Below are 12,737 nucleotides of genomic sequence, written 5' to 3'. Positions count from 1 at the left end.
TGGATACATCTCGTTGTTTGAATAATGTTTTGAATATTTGATGAGTGGTGTTGACGTCAACCGCCTGTATTCAGTGAAGAATGAGATGCTACGCTAGCGTTATGAATATGCCTATACTAATAATTTCAACAGGGACAACTCCGATATAAACAGTACACTCGTAACAACCTAAGCATTACGAAAATAGCTATTAATTTTTATCTTGACTAAATCGACACTCTCATTGCCATACACGTGATATTAATCCGAATTTATACAATACAAAAACTCCTCACTTGCTTAATAATGAATGATCTGCTTGACGTGGACAGATTCTGGGCGGAGTAAACCCTCTCGCTTCGGCTCTTCCTCTTTGACCTCTTAAACATGATTTACTGAAGACATTTCGCGGGGTTGATGTACCGGGCGGGCGCTGAAACGACATGAGGGTAAAAATTGACTTGTTAGAATTATATCTAGCTAGCAAGGTAGTTTCTCTCTATCTGTGATTCGCAAGGACAACCAGTTAAGAAATTGGACTTGCTGGGTCATCGTTTAACAGCTAGGTTGCGTGTTGGAGGGAGTTTGGCTATTCTCTCCACAAATTGAAGCTTACCAGGAGGCAAGCCAGGCAGAAATCGTCCGAAAATGCCTCCCATCGACAATGACACTGGGAGGAATCAACTAAAATCTCGGATACAGGCGCTTATTGATTCAAACCAAGTGTTGGTATTCAGTAAAAGCTACTGTCCATTTTGTGTGAAAGTAAGTCCAAAATATTTGTGTTTTTTATTTTTGTCTACCTACCTACCTAGCTTGCTAGTTAGTAGGTAGCCGGCTACTTGCTAGCTTCTCAAGACAGTTGTAAATGACTGACGTTACAGTACCACACTAGATATATAATCCAGCGAAGATAAAACAACGGGATTCAAGCAGCATATGTGTTTTGCTTTCCAGGTGAAGGATCTGTTCAAGGAACTGAACGTGAATTGCAATGTGGTGGAGCTGGATCTAATTGGTAAGGAATTGTTCACAGGAAAGTGGTGGCAAGCGTCTTTCTTGGAAGGCCGTTATTCAAAAGTCTGACATGTAGTTCTCTTCGTTATATGAGGTCTACTTTTCTAGCCTCAGTAAAGTTGGCTATACGTTTTGGGATATCATTGAATTAGCAAATTGCCTTCAATGGAAGTTCAAAAGGTATTGAGTAGTACTTTACTAAAGGTCCACACCTCCTGACCAGTTGCCTGGTTATACTGTCACTCAGTCAGTGTGGACTGTCTCAAGTGCAAGGGCTAAATTAGTAAATTAAGTGTACTTGGGAAATGTTGATGGACCATACACACATTTGCAATATGTCTTTTGAATGGTGAAACATAAAAAATATGTACAGGATCTGTTATTGTAGTAACATATTTTTTTCTCAAGTTCACCTTAAAGCTGTTCCTTATTGCATTATCTGATATTTCTCAGTTGTTAATGGTTGATCAGAAGGTAAAAAGAGGCTAATGGGTGCCCTTTCACAAATTAAAATGGTTTTTACTTGCATAGTCAATATGTTAATGTTTTACCACAGAATGCACTGTCAATGTTTCTAATGGGCCACCACAAAATGTGCTGAGTCACTCCCTTGATCTATCTGGCAGTGTTCCATCTCTCGATCCTCTGCATGCTTGGCTATTTTCTCACTCACCAGTCACAGCTGTTCTGGTATAAATACACACTGGGCACTACATAAATTGCTCTGGCAAATACACTAAGAAAAGATTGGCAGTACTGAAGTATGCAGTGTATTTAAACAAACTGTGTTTGTTTGCAGAACAGACCCAAAGTACATTTACATCAGACTGAGCCGACTACCAGCACTTAGAATTGAAGTTGATGTATGTTTTATGTATATTACAGCTGACCCCAATTAGTCGATAGGCTGTTGGTCGTGCAAGATTTTAGTTTTAGTTGAGTAGAAGCATTTACATTGACATTTTAGTCATTTAGCAGACGCTCTTATCCAGAGCGACTTACAGTTAGTGAGTGCATACATTTTCATATTGGCCCCCCGTGGGAAACGAACCCACAACCCTGGCGTTGCAAGCGCCATGCTCTACCAACTGAGCTACAGGGGACTACAAATGTGTATATATATTTTTATGATACACGAGACACCGGTCTTATTCGCAACCATCTCAGTGAACTAATCCATTGCGGAGACTAATCGATTGCAGAGGCCGTGGGGATGACACAGGCCAAGAAGAAGAGGTGTGGCTAAAATGCACAATGCACGTCTCTCTCTAGAATGCGCTCTCTCCCGCCAATTTGTGCACATTCATTGTTTCATAAGTTCATTCTGTGAATTGTTTGCATTTGATTGTTTGCATTTGATCAATTCCACATTACATATATCACCAGTATTACATTTACTGTTCATTCCTATAATTTCTAATCTACAATGTTTGTTGTGTTATGCTATTTTCTGTTAATGCATTCAATATATTATTATTCCAGTCTTTTACTGTTCTCATTGTCGGAGTGGACACGTTGTTTGCAGAGCGCACAACCTATGCAACACAAGTTTTGATTTATTTCATTCCATTTACAAGTTTTGTCAATTTAGTCATTGTCTTTTGTTTGGAGCGCTCCTGTCAATGTTGAGTAAGGACGCGCACCTGATTACGCCTAGAAGTAGGCCTATAGGCTACCTGGCCTGTGCACAAATATAGGCATATAAATGTGCCCATTTTGGGGATCTGATACTATTTCTGATTGGCTTAACGCATCACCACTAATGCGGTGTAGAGCTTCTCAAAGTAATGTTTTCTTCACCTCAAACAGCAACCAAACAAAGTCTGTTTTTACATAATTGAGAATGACAATATATCCTCAATGTATTTGAAAAATCTTTCCAGCTCTCTCCCTTTCGATAACCACTCAGTGTGAAAGGGAAAAATGTCATGCTCTGATCCAGTGGAAACATCATAAGATAGGCCTACCTGATTACTTCTTATCCCTTGCGCAAATAGCCTACAGCAGTGTCTGTCCTGAGCTCACTGGTACAGGAAACTGAGTGCCCAGAATATTTTTTAAAATGTTGCAAGTTAATAGTTGATACATTGTTTCAAGTTGTTATTTTGTCGGGGACATCTGTAATGTTTATACATGTACTGTTTGTATGAATGTCATGTATATGACCCTAGTGTACATGTCAGAGATATGAAAGGAGCAGTGGATGAATGGTTAATTTCATATACATTTAGCTGCTACTCTGCTAACATCTCTTAACTGTTGTGTCTAGAGGATGGATCAAACTATCAAGAACTGCTGCTTGAGATGACCAGGCAGAAAACTGTCCCCAATGTCTTCGTCAACAAAACCCACATTGGCGGCTGTGACAAAACAATGCAGGTATGGGTCGTTGTAGTGTAAGACTTCAAGAACAACTTCATTGTCATATCACTCGTGTTTTTGCAAATGCCACCAACTTTTAGAATCTTGGGCTTATCCTGTTTTGATGTTTTACATTTGAGTCATTTAGCAGATGCTCTTATCCAGAGTGACTTAGTGAGTGCATACATTTTCATATTTTTTTCCCATACTGGTCCCGAGTGGGAATTGAACCCACAACCCTGGCGTTGCACGCACCATGCTGTACCAGCTGAGCCCATACCTCAAACTTCTGCTAAAATGTCAGGTTTTGGCAAAGAAAGATACATTTACATTTGATGTCATAGGTTCCCCTTGCATTTTAGCATGTGGTAAATGATGCCCACTACAGGCTTTAATTGCATTGTAATATTACTGAAGTGTCTTTGTCCATTTCCCAGAAACAAGGGTTGAGTGGATCTATTTGGGTCAAGTGTGGTTAAGAGCCTGATACCACTGCCAAACGTCTATTTACATAAAAATGGCTACTTAAGAACACCCAAAAGTCTCCTCTTCCCTCTGCACTGAGCTGCAATTAGCTCATGCATTTACATTTACGTCATTTAGCAGACGCTCTTATCCAGAGCGACTTACAGTTAGTGAGTGCATACATTTTCATACTGGCCCCCCGTGGGAAACGAACCCACAACCCTAGCGTTGCAAGCGCCATGCTCTACTAACTGAGCTACAGGGGACTAGCATAAGGTGGCACTTTGTCAGCATGACACACTAGCTTATGTTTCACTTGAAGCCACCAACACATTCTCCTTCAGTGTATAATGTATTATTATCCTTAAATTTACATACGTTCTGTCTCCTGCCCTTATCTTGAAAATGCTGGTTTAGTTCCGTCGAAGGCATTTTATGTGGCATGAAGAATGCCCTCTCCGGTATGAATGGTGTCGGCATCGCTATTGAATGTAGAATAACCTCACAGCCATGCACAATTTTGTTGGGTTAATGCTGTTTTCACAATGGTAGCTGACCACCTGTCGTCCTCCTCTTCCCAGGCCCACAAAGATGGCATCCTGCAGAAGCTACTGTGCGGGGAGAATGAGGTCTACGAGTACGACCTCATCGTCATCGGGGGCGGATCGGGAGGCCTGGCCTGCTCAAAGGTGAGAGCCTCCCAGATAATGCATCTCAAACCAAGCATAACTCCAGGCCTGCACCTTTCTAGTGTACTAGGATTGAGGCCCTTGAAGGAAGGCTCTAGTCTCGGCTATCATGGGTTGTGTCTGAAAACGTTACTAGCCATCCAATCCTTGCTTCCCCTGTCCTTGTTTCCTCAATTCCTCTCAAAACGGATTGGAGGAGAGGATCTGAGGTTTCCCTCAAACCTTCTCCTCTAAAGAGCTTTGAGAGGAAGTTACGATGGAGGGAGCAAGGATATGACTGCTAGTAATGTTTTCAGACACAGGATTTCTGATGTGTCATCATAGCAGCGATGAAACTAACCATATAAGCTGAGCTAGTCGACCTGTGGTTGTATTAAAGGTAGACTCTGTGAAATGAAGTTGCCACGAGCAGCACCGCAGATATTGAGATGAGCGAGATGCAAGACTTCGCTTTCACACAGTCACACATAGTATCTGCACATGTGCACGGGTTGGCTTCGCGCTGTTCACCGCGTGGTAGCCAGGGCACCAAAACAGCGGAGAAGTTGAGCCTCGCGCTTCAACGCTCTTAGTTGTTGCAGAAATTGACCCACTATGCTGTTTACTTTCTGCATATCGCTGAGTCTACCTTTAATCAAGTTGTCTAAATGGACGTCTGCCTTCTTGTGCTTCTCTTGGGATAGGAGGCAGCGATGCTGGGGAAGAAGGTGATGGTGTTGGACTATGTGATGCCCACGCCGAAAGGGAACACCTGGGGTGAGTAGGGCTTCCCTGGCGTACTCCTCATGTGTCACTCTTCTTCAACCAGCATTTTATTAACTTTAATGGGTTACCAAGTTCATGTTTACAGTTAATTCATTCAGATTATCTAAATATATTATTGACATACAGTACCAGTCAAAGTTTGGACACGCATACTCATTCAAGGGTTTTTCTTTATTTTTACTATTTTCTACATTGTAGAATAATAGTGAAGACATCAAAACTATGAAATAACACATGGAATCATGTAGTAACCAAGAATATGTCTCCAAACTTTTGGCTGGTACTGTATGTACAATAGTAATTGTATTACATTTCATGTGATCGAGAACTACACTACATGACTAAAAGTATGTGGACACCTGCTCGCCGAACATCTCATTCCAAAATCATAGGCGTTAGTATGGAGTTGGTCCCCCCTTTGCTGCTATAATAGCCTCCACTCTTCTGGGAAGGCTTTCCACTAGATGTTGGAACATTGCTGCGGGGACTTGCTTCCATTCAGCCACAAGCATTAGTGAGGTCGGGCACTGCTGTTGGGCGATTAGGCCTGGCTCGCAGTTGACGTTCCAATTCATCCCAAAGGTGTTTGATGGGGTTGAGGTCAGGGCTCAAGTTCTTCCACACCGATCTCAACAAACCATTTCTGTAGGGACCTCGCTTTGTGCATGGGGGCATTGTCATGCTGAAACAGGAAAGGGCCTTCCCCAGACTGTTGCCACAAAGTTGGAAGCACAGAATCGTCTAGAATGTCATTGTATGCTGTAGGGTTAAGATTTCCCTTCACTGGAACTAAGGGGCCTAGCCCGAACCACGGACAAACAGCCTCAGACCATTATTCCTCCTCCACCTAACTTTACAGTTGGCACTATACATTGAGGCAGATGGCGTTCTCCTGGCATCCGCCAAACCCAGATTCGTCCGTCAGACTGCCAGATGGTGAAGCGTGATTCATCACTTCAGTGAACTTCAGTTTCCAGTTTCCACTGCTCCAGAGTCCAATGGCGGCGAGCTTTACACCACTCCAGCTGACACTTGGCATTGCGCATGGTGATCTTAGGCTTGTGTGCGGCTTCGCGGCTGAGCCGTTGTTGCTCCTAGACGTTTCCACTTCACAATAACAACATTTACAGTTGACCGGGGCAGTTCTAGCAGGGCAGAAATTTGACGAACTGTCTTGTTGGAAAGATGGCATCCTATGACAGTGCCACGTTGAAAGTCAGAGCTCTTCAGTAAGGCCATTCTACTGCCAATGTTTGTCTATGGAGATTGCATTGCTGTGTGCTATATTTAATACGCCTGGCAGCAACAGGTGTGGCTGAAATAGCCGAATCCACTAATTTGAAAGGTTGTCCACATACTTTGTATATATAGTGTATGTACATCTTTCTGTATCATTGGTTAGTATTGGATTACGCTATTGACTGCAAGTACCAGAATGCTTTGCGACAGGAAATGAAAGAATGAGAATACCAATTAAGTGATTAGCCTGGTTTGTGCTAGCAACTTTCTTTTATTGTTTTGAATGATCTAAAGTGGTACAATATTACGTGAACAAGTATTATTACTAAAAGATGCACAGCCTTGAGGAAGGTTCCTGGTGAGCAGATTCAACATGAGCTCAAGAGGAAAGGACTGCAGCTCGCAGACTTTCCAGGAGATGACGATCCTGAACTCTCTGTCCTGATAGGAGCAGACTACTACTGGCAGATAGTATCTAACAGTGGAGAGACTGACAGATGCTAGTTGCTTTAGAGAGCACCTTTGGATGGTCGGTGTAGGGACCAGTGATGGACTATACCATGTGGAGTTGCCATGAGAACAAAAACATCTAGAACCTGAGACAACTACAGAATCACCATGAAACGGTTTGAAGGTCTGAGGAAAGGACTGAAGAAGGATGTGACATTGTACAGCAGTAGTGGAGGACTACTTACAATAGGATATGGCAGAGGATGTGCCCAAGGACAACACATCAATCCAGGTCTGCTCAGCGTTCTGATAAAGTTCAGACTGCACAAGATCGCATTCATGGCAGACATCAAGAAAGCCTTTCTGCAGATATCCCTAGCAGAGAGACAGAGACGCCGAGAGATTCCTGTGGGTCACCAAATTGAGAAAATGAAGAGGAGCTGTATGTGCTGATGATGACTAGAGTGGTGTTTGGAGCTTCCCCAAGTCCATTCTTGCTCGCAGCTACAATCAGGAAGCACCTGAAACAATACAAAACAGAACAACCAGAAGTTGTAGAGGGACATTTGAGTCACTCTATGTAGATTACTTCATTTCAAGTTCACACAATGTTGGAAAGGCTAACTATGTGACAACTGCAAAGCAAATGCTATCGACTGCAAGCATGGACCTCTGCAAGTGGATGACTCTCCTGAGCTGAAAACAAAATGGGAGGAGAGTACGACAACTGACCACACGTTGGGGGCAGGAACACACGGAGCAGTGCTGAAAGTGGTAGGCTTAGTGTGGAAACAAGAAACAGATTAATTTGATTGACCTCAGACGGCTACTGAGCATTCTAAAGCAAAAGGAGAACAAAAAGAGAAGCGTTTTGCAGTCTTTTGCACGCATCTTCGACCCTATCAGCTTTCTGACCCCCTTTACCATCAGAATCAAGTGCATGTTCCAGGAAATGTGGGAGATGGGACTCTGCTTGGACGAAGAGTTACCTCCCGATTTGACACTAGAATGGCAACAGTGGTGTTCAGAACTACACCAGCGTGCCATGCCAAGGTGGTGTAGAACAGATATGCAGCCGCAGAAAAGCCACACCAGGAAACCGCACATGTTCTGTGACGCAAGAGTAGCTTACCTGCAAGGTGAAACACAAAACGGAGAAACAACGACAAGCCTAGTCCCACTCAAGAAAATGATGCTGCCACGCCTGGAGCTCATGGGAGCTGTGATTGGAGCGAGACTAGCAAACAATCTGATGACCACATTGAAAATGGTACAAACACAGATCAGAATGTGGACAGACTCGATGATTGTGCTGCATTGGATTTGCAGCTCAGCTCAGAAATTGAAACTGTTTGTCGCAAACAGTGACAGAGATCCAGTCCTTGACCAACCGAGTGTCATGGTCACATATATTGAAGGGAAAACAAATCCAGCCGATCTTCCTAAGGAGGACGAACTTTTCAAAACTTCAGAGCCAGCTATGGTGGAACGGACCTAGCGATCAGTCAGAGGAAACTGATGATGACAAGGTTCCGGAAGAGGTGAACACAGAACTTAAGTCCAGTCACCAGGTCACTGTACAGGTCACTGCAAATGACACAGACATCACCAGTGTTGGAGCTCGAAGGGTACAGCAAACTGAAAAGAGTGTTCAGAGTGACCGCCTGGATAAAGAGATTCATAGCCAATGCTTATACAAACACAGACACAAGGTGAACTGACTGCTGACAAACTGTTTGAAGCAGAAAAGTCCTGTCTCAAAGTAACACGAGTTTCAGTCAGGAGATCAAACTACCGAAGGCAGGAAAAAACCTAAACAATGACTGTAAAATCAAAGAACTGAAAACGTTCCTGGACAAGAAAGAACTACTCAGTGTAGGACGAAGAATGCAACAGTCCAACTTTCCATTCAGAGAGCAAACCCAGATACTCAGAAATACTGATGCAGTGCTATCATGAGAAGGTGATGCATTCTGGAGTAAGAGACATTCTAGTGCAATCAGAGACAGATACTGGCTGTTGCGTGCTAGACGGCTAGTCAAGAGCACTGTGGCTAGATGCACAGTCTGCAAGAGTTTCAAAGCAAAGGCTGGACAGAAGGTCACTGTGCTTTTACCAAAAGACAGAATAACCACAGATGTGGATCTTGCAGGACCGCTCTACGTGAAAGCAAATGGTTCTGTGAAGAAGTCCAACATTGCGCTGTTCACTTGTGCTGTACCCAGAGCAGTAGATGTAGATCTGGTCTCAGATCAGTCAAGAGACATTCATGTTAGGTCTGAAGATTAATCTTCAAAAGATTATGCAAAGTAATCTATTCGGACAATGCAAAAACGTTCAAGAGAGGTGGTCAGGACTTGTAGAATCTGTAGAAAGCAATCCCACAACTCTTGTAGTTCTTCTCAGAAAGGGGCATTGCCTGGAGGATAATTGGAGAGCCAGCAGCCTGGTGGGGCGGATTCTGTGAGAGACTTGTCAGATCAGTCAAACATGCCTGAGAAAAGTTCTCGGGAGAGCTTCGCTCAACTTTGAAGAAATGTACAAACAAAATATGAAAATGCACTCACTACTAAGTCGCTCTGGACAAGAGCGTCTGCTAAATGACTAAAATGTAAATGTAATGTGCACAGTCCTGACAGGTTGAAGCAATCCTAAACTCTAGGCCTCTGACCTTCAAGTACAATGAAGTGGATGAACCACAAGTCCTTGACATCAGCCCACTTCCTGGTGGGTAAAAACCTCTGCCGCACAAGCTATTTCCGACTGACGCTCAACAAGGAGGACATGACATGCAGATGGAAGTACAGGCAGAGACTTGTAACCAGCTTCTGGAATAGCTGGCGAAGAGACTACTTGCTGGACTTAGTCAGCACACCACTGTGACACACCACAGCCCACCCCACTGAAAGTGGGTGACGTTGCACTCATCGGAGAAGATGACACCCAGACAAACCTGGAAACTAGGGAAGATCGAGTAACTTTTTCCAGGCCGAGATGGCCTAGTTAGGTCATGTTCAGTTTGCACTACCTCAGGGACTTTGTTGAGACCTATTCAGTTGATTTAGATGAACAGTTGTTTATTGGGGGGAGGATAAGGTAACTTTAATGGGTTACAGAGTTAAGATTTACAGTTAATTCGTTGAGTTGATCTAAAGATATTATCTACAGAGTAGTAGTAATAGGATTACATTTAATGTGATGGAGATTGAGAACGATGTACCATCTTTCTGTTGTATTGGATTACGCTATTGACTGCAAGTACCAGAATGCTTTGCAACAGGAAGTGAGAACGAGAATGCTCCAGTTATAAACAAGTGATGAGTGATTAGCCTGGCTTGCGCTAACAACTTTATTTTATTGTTTTGAACTATCTAAAGTGGTGAAATGTAGCGTGAACAAGTATTATTACTAAAAGAAGCTTTCATCTTATACCCGACATCCCGAGTCATTACTTTGAAGATAGTTATATGATATTACGAGCGTGTCTTCGACTGAACATTTTTGGTTGTTTCAGACATACAATCTTACAGAAACTGCCGCAATCCCACCGAAGCATAAATAAAAATACCTTGCAGAATACCGCTGTTATCAGTTGCAACATGTCTGTATATTTCAATGGGGATCCAAATGCAATCTTCAAATGTGTGATTCTGTATGTGTCCATGTCCCTGGACAGGCCTGGGCGGCACGTGCGTGAACGTGGGCTGCATCCCTAAGAAGCTGATGCACCAGACAGCCCTGCTAGGGACCTCCATGCAGGACGCCCGCAAGTTTGGCTGGGAGTTGCCTGAGGAGACAGGTAGCGTCTGTGTCAAAGGTCAGCTGGAAGCTGACTAGTTAGGTTACAATGTATGTATTAGTCACTTGGAAAGCATGCTCAACGCATGGCCTCATCTAAAGTAGTATACTTTTTTAAGGATATTTGGAACAGAGCCATGGTCAGTGCTAGGCATGAAACATGAGAAGGTATAAGAGTACTCACTTTTTTCTTTGAAAACAAACATTCTCTTGTTTTAGCCCTCTTCATGTCATGATGAGGTCAAAATGTAATACTTCCAGCTGAGTACTTTTTCAGTAAGGGTAATAAATGACTAAAGATAGTTGTGTGGTCATTTCTGTTGACTTTGTCATTCTGGTCTGGTTCACAGTGAAGCACAACTGGGAGACGATGAAGACTGCGGTGAACAACTACATTGGCTCGTTGAACTGGGGCTACCGGGTGGCGCTGCGCGACAAGAACGTCAACTACGTCAACTCCTACGCAGAGTTCATTGAGCCGCACAAAATCAAGGTGGGCACCCTATGAATTTATAAGCAAATGTCTAACCATGGTTATTTTCTGATGCATTTTCATTCTGAATTGACTGCCTTACATTTTCATACTTAATTGACTGTCTTCTAATGGGTAAAATGTATGAACTTTTTAGATGCACAGCGCATAATGTATTCTGAAACTAGCTGTGTTAGTTCCTTGGCTTATCATAAACAAACCCCAAAGATATGTAATGGCTCTGTACAAACACACATCACAACACGTAGTACAGTAGCTAATGTCTCTCTCGTGGATGGTTTCAAACCTCACCCTTGAATTGATGCATCGATTCATTTAAACCATACTGTAGGTTTTTACGCAACAGACGGGGATACGCTAGGTGACTTTTAACGTCTATTCTTTCAGTGTGTAAGAGAGTAAGAGAAATCGGTGAAGAATGTTTGACACCCTCCTTCCCCTCCGCAGGCGACCAACAAGCGAGGAAAGGAGACCTTCCACACGGCAGCTAAGTTTATCCTGGCGACAGGCGAGAGGCCGCGTTACCTGGGCATCCCCGGAGACAAAGAGTACTGCATCACCAGGTGAGACCAACCCCCCCCCAACTCCCAACCTCCATCCTAGTACACAGCAGGCATTATGTCTATGGGCGCGTTCCCCTGCTCAGACGTTGCATGCATCAACCAGTGGTTGCGTCCCACCTCATCGACTGTGCCGTCGGGCACCAGCTTGCTATAACATATGATGTGGGTAGCTGATATGTAAAATACCTATCCAGATCTGGCATGCGTCAGCAACACCTGGGCAGAGGATCGTGTTAATTATTTAACCTACAATCCAATTTGACTGCTGTCCAGCCAGGGGAAAGCCCTGGTTATTCAATTAACACAACAAGATACAGTGCATTCGGAAAGTATTCAGACCCCTTGACTTTTTCCACATTTTGTTATGTTACAGCCTTATTCTAAAATTGATTAAATAGTTTTTTCCCCTCATCAATCTACACACAATACCCCATAATGACAAAGCAAAAACTGGTTTTTACAAACTTTTGCAAATATATAACAAATGTACAACTAAAATATCACAATTACATAAGTATTCAGACCCTTTACTCAGTTCTTTGTTGTAGCACCTTTGGCAGCGATTACAGCCTCGAGTCTTCTTGGGTATGATGCTACAAGCTTGGCACACCTGTATTTGGGGAGTTTCTCCCATTCTTCTCTGCAGATCCTCTCAAGCTCTGTCCGGTTGGATGGGGAGCGTCGCTGCACAGCTATTTTCAGATCTCCAGAGATGTTCGATCGGGTTCAAGTCCGGGCTCTGGCTGAGCCACTCAAGGACATTCAGAGACTTGTCCCAAAGCCACTCCTGCGTTGTCTTGGCTGTGTGCTTAGGGTCGTTGTCCAGTTGGAAGGTGAACCTTTCCCCCAGTCTGAGGTCCTGAGCAGGTTTTCATCAAGGATCGCTCTGTACTTTGCTCCATTAATCTTTCCCTCAAT

At 43.4% G+C, this 12,737-nt stretch overlaps 1 protein-coding gene across 2 annotated transcripts in view; it reads left to right on the top strand.

Moving 5' to 3' along the window:
• The first annotated feature begins 350 nt into the window (after positions 1–350).
• LOC121575544 (thioredoxin reductase 1, cytoplasmic) overlaps positions 351–12,737 on the top strand; it is a 28,012-nt gene continuing 15,625 nt past the window's right edge. Inside the window, exons 1-8 of one of the 2 annotated variants that reach the window (XM_041888714.2) lie at positions 351–744; positions 937–997; positions 3,266–3,375; positions 4,404–4,511; positions 5,195–5,267; positions 10,642–10,764; positions 11,114–11,256; positions 11,704–11,819. In XM_041888714.2, coding sequence (XP_041744648.1) covers positions 628–744; positions 937–997; positions 3,266–3,375; positions 4,404–4,511; positions 5,195–5,267; positions 10,642–10,764; positions 11,114–11,256; positions 11,704–11,819 — 851 coding nt within the window. In that variant the 5' untranslated portion in view covers positions 351–627. Of the gene's footprint in view, positions 745–936; positions 998–3,265; positions 3,376–4,403; positions 4,512–5,194; positions 5,268–10,641; positions 10,783–11,113; positions 11,257–11,703; positions 11,820–12,737 lie in introns of both variants that reach the window. The other variant, XM_041888713.2, reaches the window with a different exon arrangement.

This window comes from Coregonus clupeaformis, chromosome 10, assembly GCF_020615455.1.
Source record: "Coregonus clupeaformis isolate EN_2021a chromosome 10, ASM2061545v1, whole genome shotgun sequence".
NCBI lineage: Eukaryota > Metazoa > Chordata > Actinopteri > Salmoniformes > Salmonidae > Coregonus > Coregonus clupeaformis.
The sequence above is the reverse complement of the archived record's forward strand: the minus strand, read 5'-3'. Positions and strand labels throughout refer to the sequence as shown.